We start from the raw sequence: 14,874 nt of genomic DNA on the forward strand, positions 1-14,874 counted from the left end.
TATTTAGCTCAAAGTACATGTCCATCTTGCTCCAGTGATTACAAACAATACAAACACATTTACATCTTCAAAATACGTTTCTTACATGTGTTTAGCTGTTGCATAATGTCAGTGCTTGTATCAGGACACTGGACTATCATTTTGAAATTGAAAACGTAATCTCTCTAAATACTCAAAGCCAGTGGTGGAGCGGCAGGGCAGCACAAGTGGTGCTTTGCTCTAAAAAAACAGCACTATATTTTTCAAATAATTTCAAATTAAAAGAAAACATAAATAAATAAATCCTGATTTCAGCCGATCACGGGACTTCATACGTAAGTACAATGCATAGCCAAACATGTAGGGCTCATGGCTCAAATTTCTTTTACTTTTATGTAAGCTTCCATATCAAAGCAGCTACATGTAAACATTACATTTGCAAAGGCAGCCCTTTCAAAAGCGCGACAGTTTTCCAGTACAAAAATAAATTTGATAGAATTGAAGAGACTTGTGTTCATACCAGCTCTGCTTTGGTTATCTGCATCAGTGAGTCTCTGCATGTCCAGATGCTACATCAGCTCTACTTGTCTTGTGTACTTGGATCAGTTAGATATACAGTAGTTGGGGAAATAAAGTCATAAAGACTGCATATGTGGAGGCATGTGTTGGGGCACTATGTGGCGGCCTCTGTGGTTGTGTTGGGGCTCGAGGCTGTGTTGGGGCTTGTGGTTGTGGTGGGGCTGTAGACGGGGGCTGGACTGGGTGGGCAGGAGCTTTCTGGACTACCAGGGGTCCGCAGGTTTGTTTTCCGCTTCCCGTTCCGCACTGTGAGTTCCTCTTTGGCCTTGAACGTCAGAGGCACAAAGCCGTCTGCATCTGCCACCAGCACAATCCACAGTGGACCTGGAAAGAAAAGAAGACTGTTGGCTCAAAATAATCTTTTATACATCTGAGCTCGATTTAGTCAGGGAACAAATTAAGCATCAATGAGATCAATTATAAACCACTGCAAATTTTTGGTGCTGTAGTATCTAAATCATAAACACAACCATAAAAGTAGTCATCACTATGAGCTTCATAAGAAGACCTTAAAGTCTTTAGCAAAAACAAAACGGTAACACATTTACTGAATAAGTTTGTGATTGCTATCATTTGGTGTTATGTGTCTCAGTATAGGACAGCCAGTGTGTGGTACATCAACAACAAAACGCATAGACGGTTAGTAAGCTGCTTCTGTTTAAAACCTTGTAATCTCACCTAGGCTTTTAATCACTTCCAATTATAGCTAACGCACCTCAACAGAAGTACAATGCTAGACGCTAAATTATGTGTACAATTGTACAAGGTTCTTTTCCCCTTCACTGTAAAGAACATTTTCTGTGGAAAGAGTAGAAAAGCAAGACTAATGAGAGAGCTGTTGATTCAGTCCTTAATGTAGACGACCTATAGCTTAACATGCTCATCTGATCACTTACAGATGACATCAGAGGGAAACCCACAACACACGCTTGCTGAAAATACACAGAGAGAGAGACTTTCCTGAGAAGCCTGCCAGGAGTTTCCTTGAAGAGGCTTTTACTTACCCTGTACTGTGTCACAAGGTGCTTCAGCTTAAGGGCCATTACACACAAGGGTTTGAGGAGGCAGCTTACATACTGCTTCTTAAACAAGACAAAAGGTATTCTATGGGCTACATGGGGACTTAAGACACCAGACTCACAACAACACAGTCTTGAAAATGACTGCTCCAGTGTTGTCTGTCATCATTACTAATGTATTAATGGCTTGATCTGGTCAGAACAAACCTGATAAAACAATCAGGTTGTCTTGACCTCAATACTGCAGTTCAGGAACCATGACACCAGAAATCGTTAAGCTGCACCCAGCCAGTCTGTTATGATTCAGACATCAAAGCAGTGGAACGGATAGAAACCATGACATGTTTAAATCCCCTGACCTGCTGGCCCCATGCGAGTCCACCGAGCTCTAAAACTGAACTTAAACGTGTATCCTCCACTTAATGGGCTGCACATACCATACATCATCTCCACAATGGTGAGGTTGAAGAGGTCCTGGAGGGCACGCAGACACAGCTTCCCATCACACAGCAGCACCGGCCTCCGCTCGTCGATGAACACGTTCTCTGACAACTGCTTCTGCACACGAGCAAAGAAAGTGAAGGTGAAGAAAAGATGAGTAGGAAAAGAAAAGAGAGAAACGGTCGCTACCAGGGACAAATTCTTCAGTAACATATATCGATTTGTTTGAGAACGATTGAATGTTCAGCCAAAGAAGTTGAGGTTGACACTATTATAATCACAATATTTTAATCTGATACCTGCTGACTATGTACTATGTCAAACATATTAGCCAGCACCATTAGGTCTTTCTGTTGTCTAATCCTTAAAGTTAAAGATGTAGCAGATTAAGTTGTTTTAAGCCCCTGATGCTAAAGCCACTAATGAAAAGACATTGTAGAGAGAAAGGGAATCTCCGCCGCACTAGCTACATTTGGGTAATTATTATCCCCAAACAGTTTATCATATGCAATGTACCTAGTCTTAATCTACAGTAGGCTATCACACAGTATTGCCATACCTGACATGTGACATTGACATAGGGGGGTTCACAGGCATTGGGGTAGACGCTCAGGGCCTTCTTGCCATTCTGGCTATAATCTCTGATGTCGGTCAGGCACTGCTGTACATCTCCAAAGCGTGCAAAAAGCCTCTCCATGTTCTGAACCAAATGCTCCAGCGTGCGCTCCTTGACAGGGCCGGAGGTCTTGTCAGGCATTGGCAGCGTGGGCTCTGTGTGGAGCCTGTCCGACGGCTCGTAGCAACGAGGGGAGCTGGCCCGGCTGGAATCTCTGCTGGCCTGGCCGGCTATCGCCAGGCTGCTGATGCGGTTGACGTGGTCCATGTCAAAATTCTCCACCGTGATGGAGGAGGCACTGGAGTTGGGTCTGTCTGACGCACGATCAGAGAAGTCCACAGAGCTGGTGACAGGGCTGAGCTCACCACTCCTCACCTCCTCCACCAGCCTGCGCCTGCTGCCTGGGGATGGAACTACCCCGCCTCCAGGCAGAATCAAGTCCTTTATCCCCAGACGCTCCCTGTCATCCTTAGACAGGTGCTCTGAGAGCCTCCTAATCCCTGCATGGAAACTAGAAGTGGATTCTGGGTTGTGGGCAGAGGAGGATGACGTAATGGGGGTCTCTCCATCGTACATCAGGTCTTTGGCTATGAGCCGGAGGATATATTTATCTGTATTAGAAGATGGGAGGAAGGCAGGTTCGTTGGACTTCTGCCTGCCCACCATCAACAGCAGCATCTTGTCGTTGAGGAAGCAGAGGCCTTTGGGTCTCTCGGTCTTCTGCAGGGAGATCTGCTGGATGTTTGGCATGGCAGAGGCTGTGATGCAGTACACCAGCACCATGTTACAGGTGTTGGAAGCCACAGCAACTGTGGAACCACGTGGATCAAAGGCCACAATGTCTGGGACCAGAATCCCTGGGATACTGACTTTGCGGGTTGTGGTGACCTTCCGCTCGTAGGTGACCAGGATGAGGTGGGAGAAGTCCTGGCCAGAACCCGTCATGGTGTCCCGGCGGCGCAGGTGGATAAGGGGGCTGGGGTCAGAGCGACGGTGCTTCGCCAGGAGGTGGGTTAGATCTACTGGGCCTGAGCTGGAGATATAGGACCTCTCCGATTCAAACGACCTCCTTCTAGGGTCCACATGTCGGCCGTCTTCGTCCGACACGGCCACATGCTGGCCCTGGCCATGCGGGGTCTCTGTCTCTGTAGGCAAGTCGAAGGCTATGCCTGCGTTTAGCCCACAGATTTTATCCAGAGGCAGCTCTGTAGCCACAGCTACCTGAGCCTCCCCTGTGGCCTCGATGGCACAGATGTAGCCTCCCACATCAAAGATGGGGCAGAAGGAGCAGGCGACCAGACTCTTCTGGATGTCATTCCAGATGTAAGAGTGAAGAGAGCTGCCTATGGCCACCACCAGACGCGTGCCATCCTTAGTCCAGCAGGCACAGTGGATGAGTCCACTACCTTTAATTTCCGCTTTGACTCTCCTGTTGTCCACCCTAACAGAGAACAACACAGAGGTGTCCTTCTTGGTCAACACAGCCAGGATGTCCAGTCTAGGATGCCAGACACAGCCTTGGGAGAGCAAGGGGAAGGGCTCGCTCATCTCACAGGTCTGGGTGCATAGCAGCTTGTTCTGCTCAAGGGCACTGAGCTGCAGCTGCCAGACGGTGATGTGTTTCTTGTGCTGAACAGCCAGCAAGGCAGGGGATCCAGAACAGCACAGTGGGCCCCAGAAGAGCCCAAAGACATGCTCAAACTGCCCGATGACGTTGGTGTCCCCAAACTTCACCTCGCCATTGGCGAAGAAGAGAGACGTTAGGCAGACCTGCTTGCCGTCTGTCCATGCTATCCCATGCAAAGGGTGGATGGCTTGGTGGAGAGTGTTGAGACCTGTCCTCAGCAGCTTTGCCTTGCCAAGATCCATCCTGACAGGTATGAAGAGGCTTGTTCAAAGAGAAAGAAAAAAAAATTATCACTCAAAAAGTTAACATTGATGACAGAGACCGTATCTGATCTGAAATGGGTCTGGTGCACACGAGAAGCTATTGCTACCTACGCAGATTAAGAACAGGAAAAGCCTCTCCCGTGTCTCCTTCCAAGTACACGCCTTAATCCCCTCTCCCTGAGCTGAGGCAATGGTGAGGAGGGCTTACACCTGCTTACGCCTGAATGACCTTAGTAACGGAGGTCCCGCTATACTCGGGGCAGGCATTACTACGTACTTTGAGTAGGTATGAATCATCCCAGTGTTGACACTTTAACATAAGCTGAAACTTTCCTGATCCCAGTGGGGAAATTGGGTTGTTGCAGCAGACATGAATGGGATAACGCACAAAATATAATAGAAAATATAATATAAATAAGGATATAGCCAGTGGGGGTTATATAACATAGACTACTGTTCATTTCAACACTAGAATTTGTTAAGTAGACTGTGTAAATTATAAGTATGGAGAGGATGTGCAAAATTACATCAGTAGAACTTACTGAGACAAGAAATATATACATGGGATGGATATGAGAATATGAAGAAAGCACGTGTGAATTTACAGCATACATACAGGATGTGCAACACATTAATAGGTCTACAGAAAGCCATAGTGGCTATTGGCTATTCTTATCCCTACATAATACGTCTATATTCTTATCACTAAATAGTACGAACAAAGAGGAGAGTATTCTACAAAATTCACTATATTCCCGGTTGTAAAATCTCTAGGTTAGGCTTAAAATTCGCCACCACTATCCCACTGAGACACAGCGGTAACAGTTTACTTGCCAGACAAGCAATTCAAGCTCAGTGAGGAACATGACATGCATTTACTTCTCCTTTTATATCACAATTAGCGTACACAATTCACAAACATGTGATTTTACTCCAAACATACCATATACTTCCTAAAGCATGTCACATGGAATCCATGTAAAACATGTACAGGTAAAAATGTCAGGTGAAAATCCCCCACTTTTAATTCACGTTTTCCCGGTAGAGATGTGTGTTCTATTTGACCCGGAAACAAAATCAAAGAAACCGGTGTATCATGGGAGTTGTAGTTGAAATAGAACCGTCGGTTTTACCCTACCGTGTCCACTGGAGGTCGCTGTCTGCTTGAATCTTCATTGTATTCTGTAAAGCGTTGGACTATTAAACTTATAATATGTTGACGCATGTCTACGAAATGTAACCAGGAAAAAATAACTGACACAGCGCATTGCTTGATGTATTCATAATTACTATAAAGCCTGACAGCAGTATGGTGTAGATAACCGACAAAGCTGAAGACGACGTCGGTGGGGGTAGTTGTGCATCTCGAGGCTGAGGTCTCACTTTACACAAGACAATATCTTTGCTGTTACTGTGTACTGTACTGTAGTGGTCGGTAGTGGTCGGTGAATGCATGGTTCCGCCGTTATAGCCCGTGCTGTAGCCGCAAAACAGGTGTCGAAATAGCTTTTTAGGCTGTATGTTTTAGAGGTAACCGTTGAAATAGTGCAATAATGGGCGTGGAAGTCGAAACAATATCTCCCGGTGATGGTAAGTTGATTTCTTCGCTTGTATGCTTTGGTGTAGGGGTGTTCTGTTGCTCCTCAGCATGCTAATCAAACATTGGTGGCGTTAACATAACACTGCAGCACTGCATGAAGTAAGACGGTTAATTCGTTATCGTTACATAACGTCAATAAGTAACATTTAGGATTGTAAAAGGAGGCTACAATCTTGGTCCTGTTATTCATCCTCCCAGTAACGCCTGCATTGGCATCTTTCTAGAACTCTCCACACTTGCCTGTTACTGGGCTGCAAGACTTATTAGCCTAGTTTATGCATGGATATTTAAATGGTGAATTGTCTCACAAGGAAAATGAGATTTTACTGACAGGGTAAGTTTAATTAGCTACGGCCAAGTAGACGTAGCAGGCTCTTATAGACTCTCTCTCTCTCACACACACACACTCTCTCTCTCTCTCTCTCTCTCTCTCTCTCTCTCTCTCTCTCTCTCTCTCTCTCTCTCTCTCACACACACACACACACACACACACACACACACACACACACACAGTGCAATTAGGGGTATTTGATAGCCCCCTAGGCTGGAAAAATAAGGCTACAGGCTAAAGTTTCTATATGAGGATATTGAAACCACAGAGCAGGCTAATGGACGGCAAAACTGACTCCCACGCGTCTACAGCCATAAGGAGGATTTGGCATACTTGCCAGGAACACCCCGCCAGACTTAATCCAGCCATTGTTAATCTATGAGATTAGCGTGACAGCCTCTGAGATGTACAAACGCATATCCTAATGCATGTTTTTCTTTCTCTCTTCTCAACAGGAAGAACATTTCCAAAGAAGGGCCAGACATGTGTTGTTCATTACATAGGTAACTGACTTTTGCAGATGGTTTGCTTTCAGCAATCATGAAGCCAGACGTCTTTCCTGTCTGCTTGAGAGGAAATTTGACCCTGTTTTTTTTAATTTATTTTTTTTATACAATATCTGGAGTACAACATGGCTCAGTATTCACCCAAGCTGTTAGAGCCTACATGCATGCATGTACACACCAGAGTTTCCCTTATGGTTTAAAAGATGGGCTGAGCTCCCACTGCACCTAGAAGAATTAATTTGCTTTGGCTTGATGAATAATAGTGTCACATGGGGTGCATGCTGTTGCAGAGGCTGTTGCAACCTGCCAAGCAAAAAAAAAAAATCAAAGGAGAAACAACCACACACCCACACACATGCATGCACACATACTCACACACACTTGCCTGGTTCTTTAGCCTGTTTATCTCGCGTCAGATTGCCCAATTTTAGAGGTGGAGCAGTAAGACGCAGAGCCATTTGGGAAATAAATCTGGGTTATTCTGTGCCCCAGGGTTGGGAGTCCAGACAACTAGGTCAGACAGAAAGTAAACAAAACCTAGGTTACATGTCATCAGTCTGTCTGTCTGAATCACAGGGCTTATTACATGGTTATAAGATGTTCGCTCTGATTTATGTGTGTGAGTACAGAATGTGGGTGTGTACACAAATGTGTGTGTGTGTGTGCATGCTCACATTTGCATTAGTCAATAGCCAGCCCTTGCTTCTCTCTATTGATGTAGTCTTCATCTCCTTCATGTTTTGAAGTTGGTTTTATGGTTGTCCACCGTTAAGCCGTGAAAATGAAGATGTTGGTTGCTCAGCTACACTAAATCACTCAATATTCAGTTTCATATAAGATAGCTTTGCAGCTCTGATTGACTGGCATGTGTGGTTAAAAACATAGAGAGACGCAGGGCCAAACTGCTTCTCTGGATAACAGATGTGTTGTCGTTCAACTTTTTTTGGACAGTTGAAGAGATAATCTGATTTTCCCTTGGGCCTGATAATCTACTGCAATTACAAATTATGTTATCTCTGACTGCACGTGAAACTGGTCCGTTGAGATGCAGCCCAGTCTCCAGCCTGCGATCACAAGGGTTAGGCCTGTAGCTCAAATCTTTGGCTTCTTGATAGCTTAGATGTTGACTTCCTACTCTACCAGCCACTCTGGCAGTTAACCAGCCATCGTCTGGTGGTTCTTTTCTACTCTAACTTCAGTATTTGGCTGGTAAAATAGTGAAAACAGTTGATGAATTTTAGACTCCATCAGCGCCCCACCACCCCGTAACCCCTGCCCCACTCTAGGATTTCACTTATTATTGACACACTTCTCCCTGTTTTTCTGCCTCTGGTTGCCTGTTTTCCATTGTTCTGATAACATAATTTCCTGCTGTTTTCTGTTATACCGATTACACCATTTCCTGCTGTTTTTGGTTGTAGTGATTTGGCTTTGGTTGTAGTGTCCCAGGTATAGACTCCTTTAATACCAGGCTGTGCTAGAGCGTGGGAAATGGCCTGTGTGGTTGTTTACGGGGAGGCCGATACTTTTAGTGTGACAGAGCGAATGCTGACAGAAAGAGCCTGCGATGCTCTCGGTCTGATTCTGTCTCTCTCAGTTTCATTCAAGTTCTCTCCATCTCTCCTTCTCTCCTTTTGCTATTCCCTCTCGGCTCACACAGGTTTTCCCCACACGTTCTTAGGCTTAAGCAGAGGCAAGGCCTGTGCGCATGCAACACACAAAGGGCTATTAATATATTATTATATCATTTGGGGAAATCTATTTGGAGTGGGCAAACAAAAATGTATATATGGGAACCATAGAGCTGTACACGTCAGGTCATGTGAAAATGAGGCTTTAATGTTGAACACAAGTCAGGAGGAGATTAGTTGAGGCATGTGGTTTTCTTAGACCAAATTAAAGGATTTTACTCAGTAATAACATCAGATATCATATGCACGTCACAGTAAAGCACATGGAGCCTATGGTATTTTTTATCACTGAAAGAGGCCATTATAGTTCCATGACAACCATAAACAATAAACAAGTCACAAATCACATAATGATGCTTTAAAGCAATATCTCACTTTGATACAACATTCTCATTTTTCATTATGTTTACATGGTGTGACTTTAGTAGTCATCATCCTCTTGAAGTGAGTACTCACTACTGGCATATGGACTCTTTTTTTTCTGGCTCTCAGTATTGATAGTTGGCAACAGGCAAACAGTGATCCCAGAACATAGAAGAAATAATTTTCTATTTTGGTTAATCCCCTTTAATTGGTATAGACAGCCACTGTTGATCAGTTGCCCAGGAATTTGTATGAAAGGTTAAGTATTGAAAAGATGTTACACCTAATACTTCAGGTCTGTATGCCGTTGTAAAAACAGAGGCAAACCCATTTTTGTTTTATTCAAAAGCACAAAGACAAGATTAGGACCAGAACTGGTAATGAGATGGGACTGGCAACAGAGGTTAGCTGTAGATTTGGGACTTAAGCCTATCCGGTTCCAAGTCATCCAGGACTTAAGCCTATCCGGTCCCAAGTCCAGCTGGCTGTCAGTGCAGTACTCCGGAGTACAAACTTAGTTTTCCAGATAGCAGAGGCAAGATAAACTGTAAGGGCAAGGAGAGAGAGATGTGATAGCATAGTGGGATTTGAACCCATGCTGTTTGCAGCATGTTACAGACTAACATTAATAGAGAGCGCTCACTCACACGCACACATGACACCCTACCCTGCCCTTTTTCATCTTCACTTTCACCACTGGGATTCTAAGCATGCAGATACACACACACACACACACACACACACACACACACACACAAGCCCATATGTGCCTGAGCACACAGACACACACAGATGTGTGGTGACCTTGCAGAGCCTTCCTTGGCTCTGGTAAGAGAGTGTTGCATCTGCAGTGGTTGCCCAAATTAGCCCAGGGGTCATCACCATGAGACAGGCGAGGGTCCTGGTGTTACCAAACTGGCAGGAAAAATCAATTAGAAAAGCTTGCTCACACTCTCACTCTCTCTCTCCCTCACACACACATTCTGTCATGCCTGACTGTGAGTCTATTCATAGAGCAGCAGTTAGCTACAGTAGTAATGGTCTTGTTACCCATTCCTCTATCAGCAGCACATCTCTTAACAATGCTATGTTAAGAAGACAAGCAGCCTGGTGTGGGAAGAAGCTGGATCCAGGGTCAAGTTGGGCTGAAATGTTTATCATTTTACTGTTGGATTATTGAGCATACTATCTTTGTTGGCCTGGCTATACTTTCACACTTTTACACACTTATACACTGGGAGACTGCCCAGTGCAATTACAGATTTGTATTACTGGCCAATGAGCAGCTTGAAAAGCTCATGGTTAATTGCCTCACTCAAGGGAACATCGACTGTAGTGGCTATTGAACACGAGAGTGCTGCACGTTAACTTCTCATGTCCAAATTTTCTCAGCCAGGCCGGGGAGTTGAGCCAGCGACCCTGCGATCACAAGCTTAAGTAGATCTTGTATCAGTCAATATCAAGAAAACCAGGCCTTGTGACTTTTCTTGATTGATGGACTCTGACAAGTCTAGCGCTATGATGACATAAAGCATTGTGGGTCTCCAGTGACAAGACGTATGAGCGTTGTAAGCAACAGGTTTGCTGGGACTCCGCTGATATGATGTCATGCCTAAAAGGGGACGTTGTTCCTTACCATGTTTGAGCTCCCCTCTTCACCATGAAACGTGATGAAATAGAGACCTAATGGCACTTGGTCAGAGTGTCACACAGAAATAGACCGAAATGCCGGGCTGTAATGTAGGAGATGGCAAACTCTCTCCTTTCAGGGGAGAATGTTATGATTGAATGCTGTGGGAAGTAGCATTCAATCACAACATCCTAGTGCAGTATCTGTGTCAGGAGTGGAGAGTTAAAGCCAGCGAGACAAGAGTTGACGTTGAGCTTCTGAATTAGGAAGTTAGGAAGGTTCTGGCGAGATCTTGGTCAGCCAGGTAAAGGCGAAGCGAACGGAAATGTGACAGCGGTCACACAGCATATGGATATAGTCCACTCAACAATCAGGACGCTCCATATCAATGAAAAATTCACACTTTTGTTTGGAATGCATGCCTAGCCAGGTAATCCCACCAGTGCCAGAGAGACCTTTAAGGCAGTGCTGAAGAGGGTCATTTGCAGGCTTAGACCACATCCACACACTGGTAACACATCTGTGTTGTTCATTGTCTGTGTTATGATGAAAATATTTCAAACTACATGTCTCACCTACTCCCAGTTTGTCATGCTTGATATATGAATGATGAAGCACGAACAGGTTTTTTTTTCCATTGACACATGCTTGCGTGCAGCCGTGAAATGCGCCAACACATATATAAGAGTGAGCCGTAGACAGATAGCTTTACGTGCACTATCTCATTTCATCCGGACTTAGGCTGAGGAGGCTGCTGGGCTGGCAGCCGTCCTAAACAGGCGCTGAGACGGGCTACAGTAAATGGAGTAAAAATAACCTTACCCCCCGTGCACCGTGGCTTTTTGCAGATCCAGCCTGAGCACCGCCAAGCTGAAGGCTCTCATGCCACTTAGGCGAGAGTCTGGGAGTAGGTCTGAGGGTATTATATTTTCACAGAGACCCCACCCCTGCTTAGCTGCCAAAAGAATGATAACAGAGCAGTGCTACAAGTGGTGCAGAGGCTGGGCTGGTCACTTTTTGTTGGCTTTTCTTTGCTTTCCTGTAAGGCATATTCTAGCCTGAGAGAAGTATGTGTGAAACATTTAGTCTAGCAGTCGCAAATATACACTGTAGTGAGAGAAATGAGGGCAAGACATGGGCTATTGCCTTTTATAGGACAATCCAACCTGTGTAATTTTTCTCCGTGGGAAAATAGTAGCAGGTGGTATTTGCCTTGGTGCGTGCACCTGATGACTCCAGGCTTGGACCAAGCTCAGCCTACTGATATCTGGGCTACAGTGATTCTTGGAAGCCATGGGCCTACTAAGTTTAGGGGGAGTGAAAGGGGAGACGCCGTACAGTACCAAGATTCATCTGACTAGATGAGCTTGCCACTCTCTAAACTTGAGTTAACACGCAAGTTTTAATGCCAAGTATTCACACTTGTGCTGTTATGTCGTTGGGAGAGATAAATCAAAGGCCTTTCACGGGGCAACCTCCAAACTACAAGTGGGCGTTGTGAAATATTTTTTGCTTGACCCTTCTTTGACTCCCTGCAAGACTGCGAAACACTGATCTCAACTAGGGTTGCACAATTAATTGTGTATAATGGTATATCATGATTTTAGTTTCCACAATTAATAATTGTAGACTGACATGCCACAATATTGAATCATTTCATTTCAGGATGTTGACATGAGGTGCAAAAGCTGCAATAGTCTGTTCCCCAGATCATCGGGACTATTAATCTTGATCACAATGCATATTTGGGATTATAATTTTGTCCACAATCGTAGAGCTGTACTCAAGACTGAGAACATATCTTAATTTTCTGGCATTTCTGTTCTGTTAGATAACAGAAAGTGGAGAGTAACAACATGCGTCTTAGTGTATGTATGCCCTATTTATATGTAAAGTTGTGCAAAGAAATCCTCGATATTAGCCTCTTTCCTTCCACAGCCGCAGTCTAGTTTTTCTAATGAGGTGTGCTCTGTAGCCGTGTTTCATTAGTCATTTAACAAGCCCTCCTCGACTTCCCCTTGGTACTTGGTGATATGTAACACCATGCGCCACGGGAATGGTCACTTGCACTTGCATAAATTAGTTCATTTCATAAATACGTTTAAATTCTCTGAATATTATTTGTTTACTTACCGTTATATATCGCTTGTTCCACCATGGTGGATCATGCACGCGATATGACAAATGATCACAGACAAGACATGCTCCTGAAGTCTAGACCGTTGTTGACTCCCTCGGCTCTCGAAGGGTCTGTCTCAGAAAGTCCACTTGAGTTATCAGAGTAATGGAACGGCACCTAAGATGGTGGCAGGGATCGCCCCGAGGAGAAGCCGAGGGGAAGTCGACGAGGGCATGTTAAAATGACTAATGAAACGGGGCCAGTGTCTGTCTGTGCCTTTGGACGTGTTTAATGGGCCTAATGTTATTATCATGCCTGAATGGTCAGTGTTCTGAAGGAGCACAGTGCTCTGTTCCCCTCTTCTCCCTGTGGTCTAGATACAGGCAAGCAATGGCCTACTTAACTTTAAAAATAATCCACCGAACCAGGCCAACGCTTCCTGTTTCACATTCCCTTTGTTCATTTGGATAATTGAAACAAGCCCAAGATCTTGATAAGAAGCCCCAATAGAATAATTCCTCTTTTCGTAGCCAACCTTGCGCTGCTGAAAGCTACCCGCCTCTTCCCTTTAATCTTGAAATACCTCATTCCAGACCATTTCAGTTATTGTTGGAAGGGCGTGCATAGACATGGCATCAGTACTGTCCTATTTAACATTGTTGTGTTGAGATAGTGCTACAAATCTTATCAACAAACAGTTCACTACACAGATAAAAAAAAACGGCTGTAAAGTAACGTTGTGCTTTGAGTTTTTGTTTTGTAGTGGACTACAAAAAAAAGGGTTGTTTCTGTGCCAGGTGCTTCTCTATTCTTTGTGAACTTTCATGTGATTTCCCTCTGGCAGGTATGCTGCAGAATGGGAAGAAGTTTGACTCCTCTCGAGACAGAAACAAGCCCTTCAAGTTCAAGATCGGCCGACTGGAGGTGATTAAAGGCTGGGAGGAAGGAGTGGGACAGGTAAGAGAGGAAAGTGAAGGCGGTAAACTACATCTACAGTATATCTGTGATATTTAAGCACATGATGAGCATACTTCTTCTTCTTCTTTTCCTCCTGCCCCCAAGATGAGCCTGGGCCAGAGGGCTAAGATCACCTGTACGCCGGACATGGCTTATGGAGCGACCGGCCACCCCGGGGTCATCCCCCCGAACGCCACACTCATATTCGACGTGGAGCTCCTCAAGCTGGAGTGAAAGGTCAAAGGTTGAAGGTTAATGGGGCTACATTTGCCACAGCCTATTTTCACAGGGAGACCATACCGGCTGCTGCCTCCCACCATCCAGCTACCGTTCTTCCCTTTGATTTCTACCATCTTCTTCAGTTCAACATTTAAAGTATCTACTGCTGCTGCTTTGTTGCCAACTTGTCATATTAGATACTGCCCGAAGGTTTTCACAGCACTTACAAGAAGACTTTTTCTCTCTCACACACACACACACACACACACACACACACACACACACACATACACACCACAGTTTGGTTTCTTTGTCTTAAAATGTTTGTCAGTTGGTTTACTCACATGCTTGTTTTGTTTCATTTCAATTGAGGTTGTAAATTTTGTTGAATCAAGAAGAAATCGATCAGCTGATGGAAGCCGTACTACATTGCAATCAAAACATACTGCCTTACAGTTTTAAAAACAGAGGAAGGGTACATGTTGAAAGTACAATACTTCTGCTCTGTATCTTAACTGGGCATTAACAACCACTGTCTGCATTGCCACTTTGATAAAAGTTTGTCCTGCTGAATGCTATGAATGATGTTGCTGTGTTTAGTATATTTTATATCCCTCATAAACATTTACTGCAAGTGTACCGCAGAAAGAATCCAAATCCAATACTGTACAGAACTCTTTAAGAGCCATGGCAACAATGACCGTTTTATCGATCAACTCTTAATAAAAATGGCGTGTACTGTGTTGAGAGATTGAGTTCCATGTCCAATTTGTCTGTCTGTGTATGTGTGTGTCTCAGGCATAATTGTTATAAATATTGAGAAACTAAGTGTAAAAGGACGATACATGAGGGCTTCTGGATACATTTTTTAAAGTATGCAACATCGCCCCCTTCTGGCCAATTCCGTCAAGACACACGCCAGAGTAACAGTGAA

General features: G+C 44.5%; 2 protein-coding genes across 2 annotated transcripts; one reads left to right on the forward strand and one right to left on the reverse strand.

The window, feature by feature from the left end:
* Positions 1 to 5: 5 nt before the first annotated feature.
* Positions 6 to 5,525, reverse strand: wdcp (WD repeat and coiled coil containing). Its single transcript, XM_071923368.2, has 4 exons — positions 5,468 to 5,525; positions 2,578 to 4,522; positions 2,015 to 2,135; positions 6 to 882 (listed from the first exon to the last, which is right to left on the reverse strand). The coding sequence occupies exons 2-4, from the start codon at positions 4,501 to 4,503 to the stop codon at positions 653 to 655; spliced, it is 2,277 nt and encodes a 758-aa protein (XP_071779469.1). The 5' UTR covers positions 4,504 to 4,522; positions 5,468 to 5,525; the 3' UTR covers positions 6 to 652.
* A 406-nt stretch (positions 5,526 to 5,931) lies between these two features.
* fkbp1b (FKBP prolyl isomerase 1B) lies at positions 5,932 to 14,691 on the forward strand. Its single transcript, XM_071923354.2, has 4 exons — positions 5,932 to 6,114; positions 6,911 to 6,958; positions 13,609 to 13,721; positions 13,827 to 14,691. The coding sequence occupies exons 1-4, from the start codon at positions 6,078 to 6,080 to the stop codon at positions 13,953 to 13,955; spliced, it is 327 nt and encodes a 108-aa protein (XP_071779455.1). The 5' UTR covers positions 5,932 to 6,077; the 3' UTR covers positions 13,956 to 14,691.
* Positions 14,692 to 14,874: the final 183 nt, after the last annotated feature.

Source organism: Centroberyx gerrardi, chromosome 18 (assembly GCF_048128805.1).
Source record: "Centroberyx gerrardi isolate f3 chromosome 18, fCenGer3.hap1.cur.20231027, whole genome shotgun sequence".
NCBI classification, from domain to species: domain Eukaryota; kingdom Metazoa; phylum Chordata; class Actinopteri; order Beryciformes; family Berycidae; genus Centroberyx; species Centroberyx gerrardi.

Bases quoted from the DNA above. Each gene is read 5' to 3' on its own strand.
- wdcp (XM_071923368.2), bottom strand. From the start codon at position 4,503: ATGGATCTTGGCAAGGCAAAGCTGCTGAGGACAGGTCTCAACACTCTC. The intron at 2,136-2,577 runs GTATGGCAATAC...GCTCGTGTGCAG, and splicing joins ATGTCAATGTCACATGTCAG to AAGCAGTTGTCAGAGAACGT. The intron at 883-2,014 runs GTATGTGCAGCC...TTTTCTTTCCAG, and splicing joins CATTGTGGAGATGATGTATG to GTCCACTGTGGATTGTGCTG.
- fkbp1b (XM_071923354.2), top strand. From the start codon at position 6,078: ATGGGCGTGGAAGTCGAAACAATATCTCCCGGTGATG. The intron at 6,959-13,608 runs GTAACTGACTTT...TCCCTCTGGCAG, and splicing joins ATGTGTTGTTCATTACATAG to GTATGCTGCAGAATGGGAAG. The intron at 13,722-13,826 runs GTAAGAGAGGAA...CCTGCCCCCAAG, and splicing joins GGGAGGAAGGAGTGGGACAG to ATGAGCCTGGGCCAGAGGGC.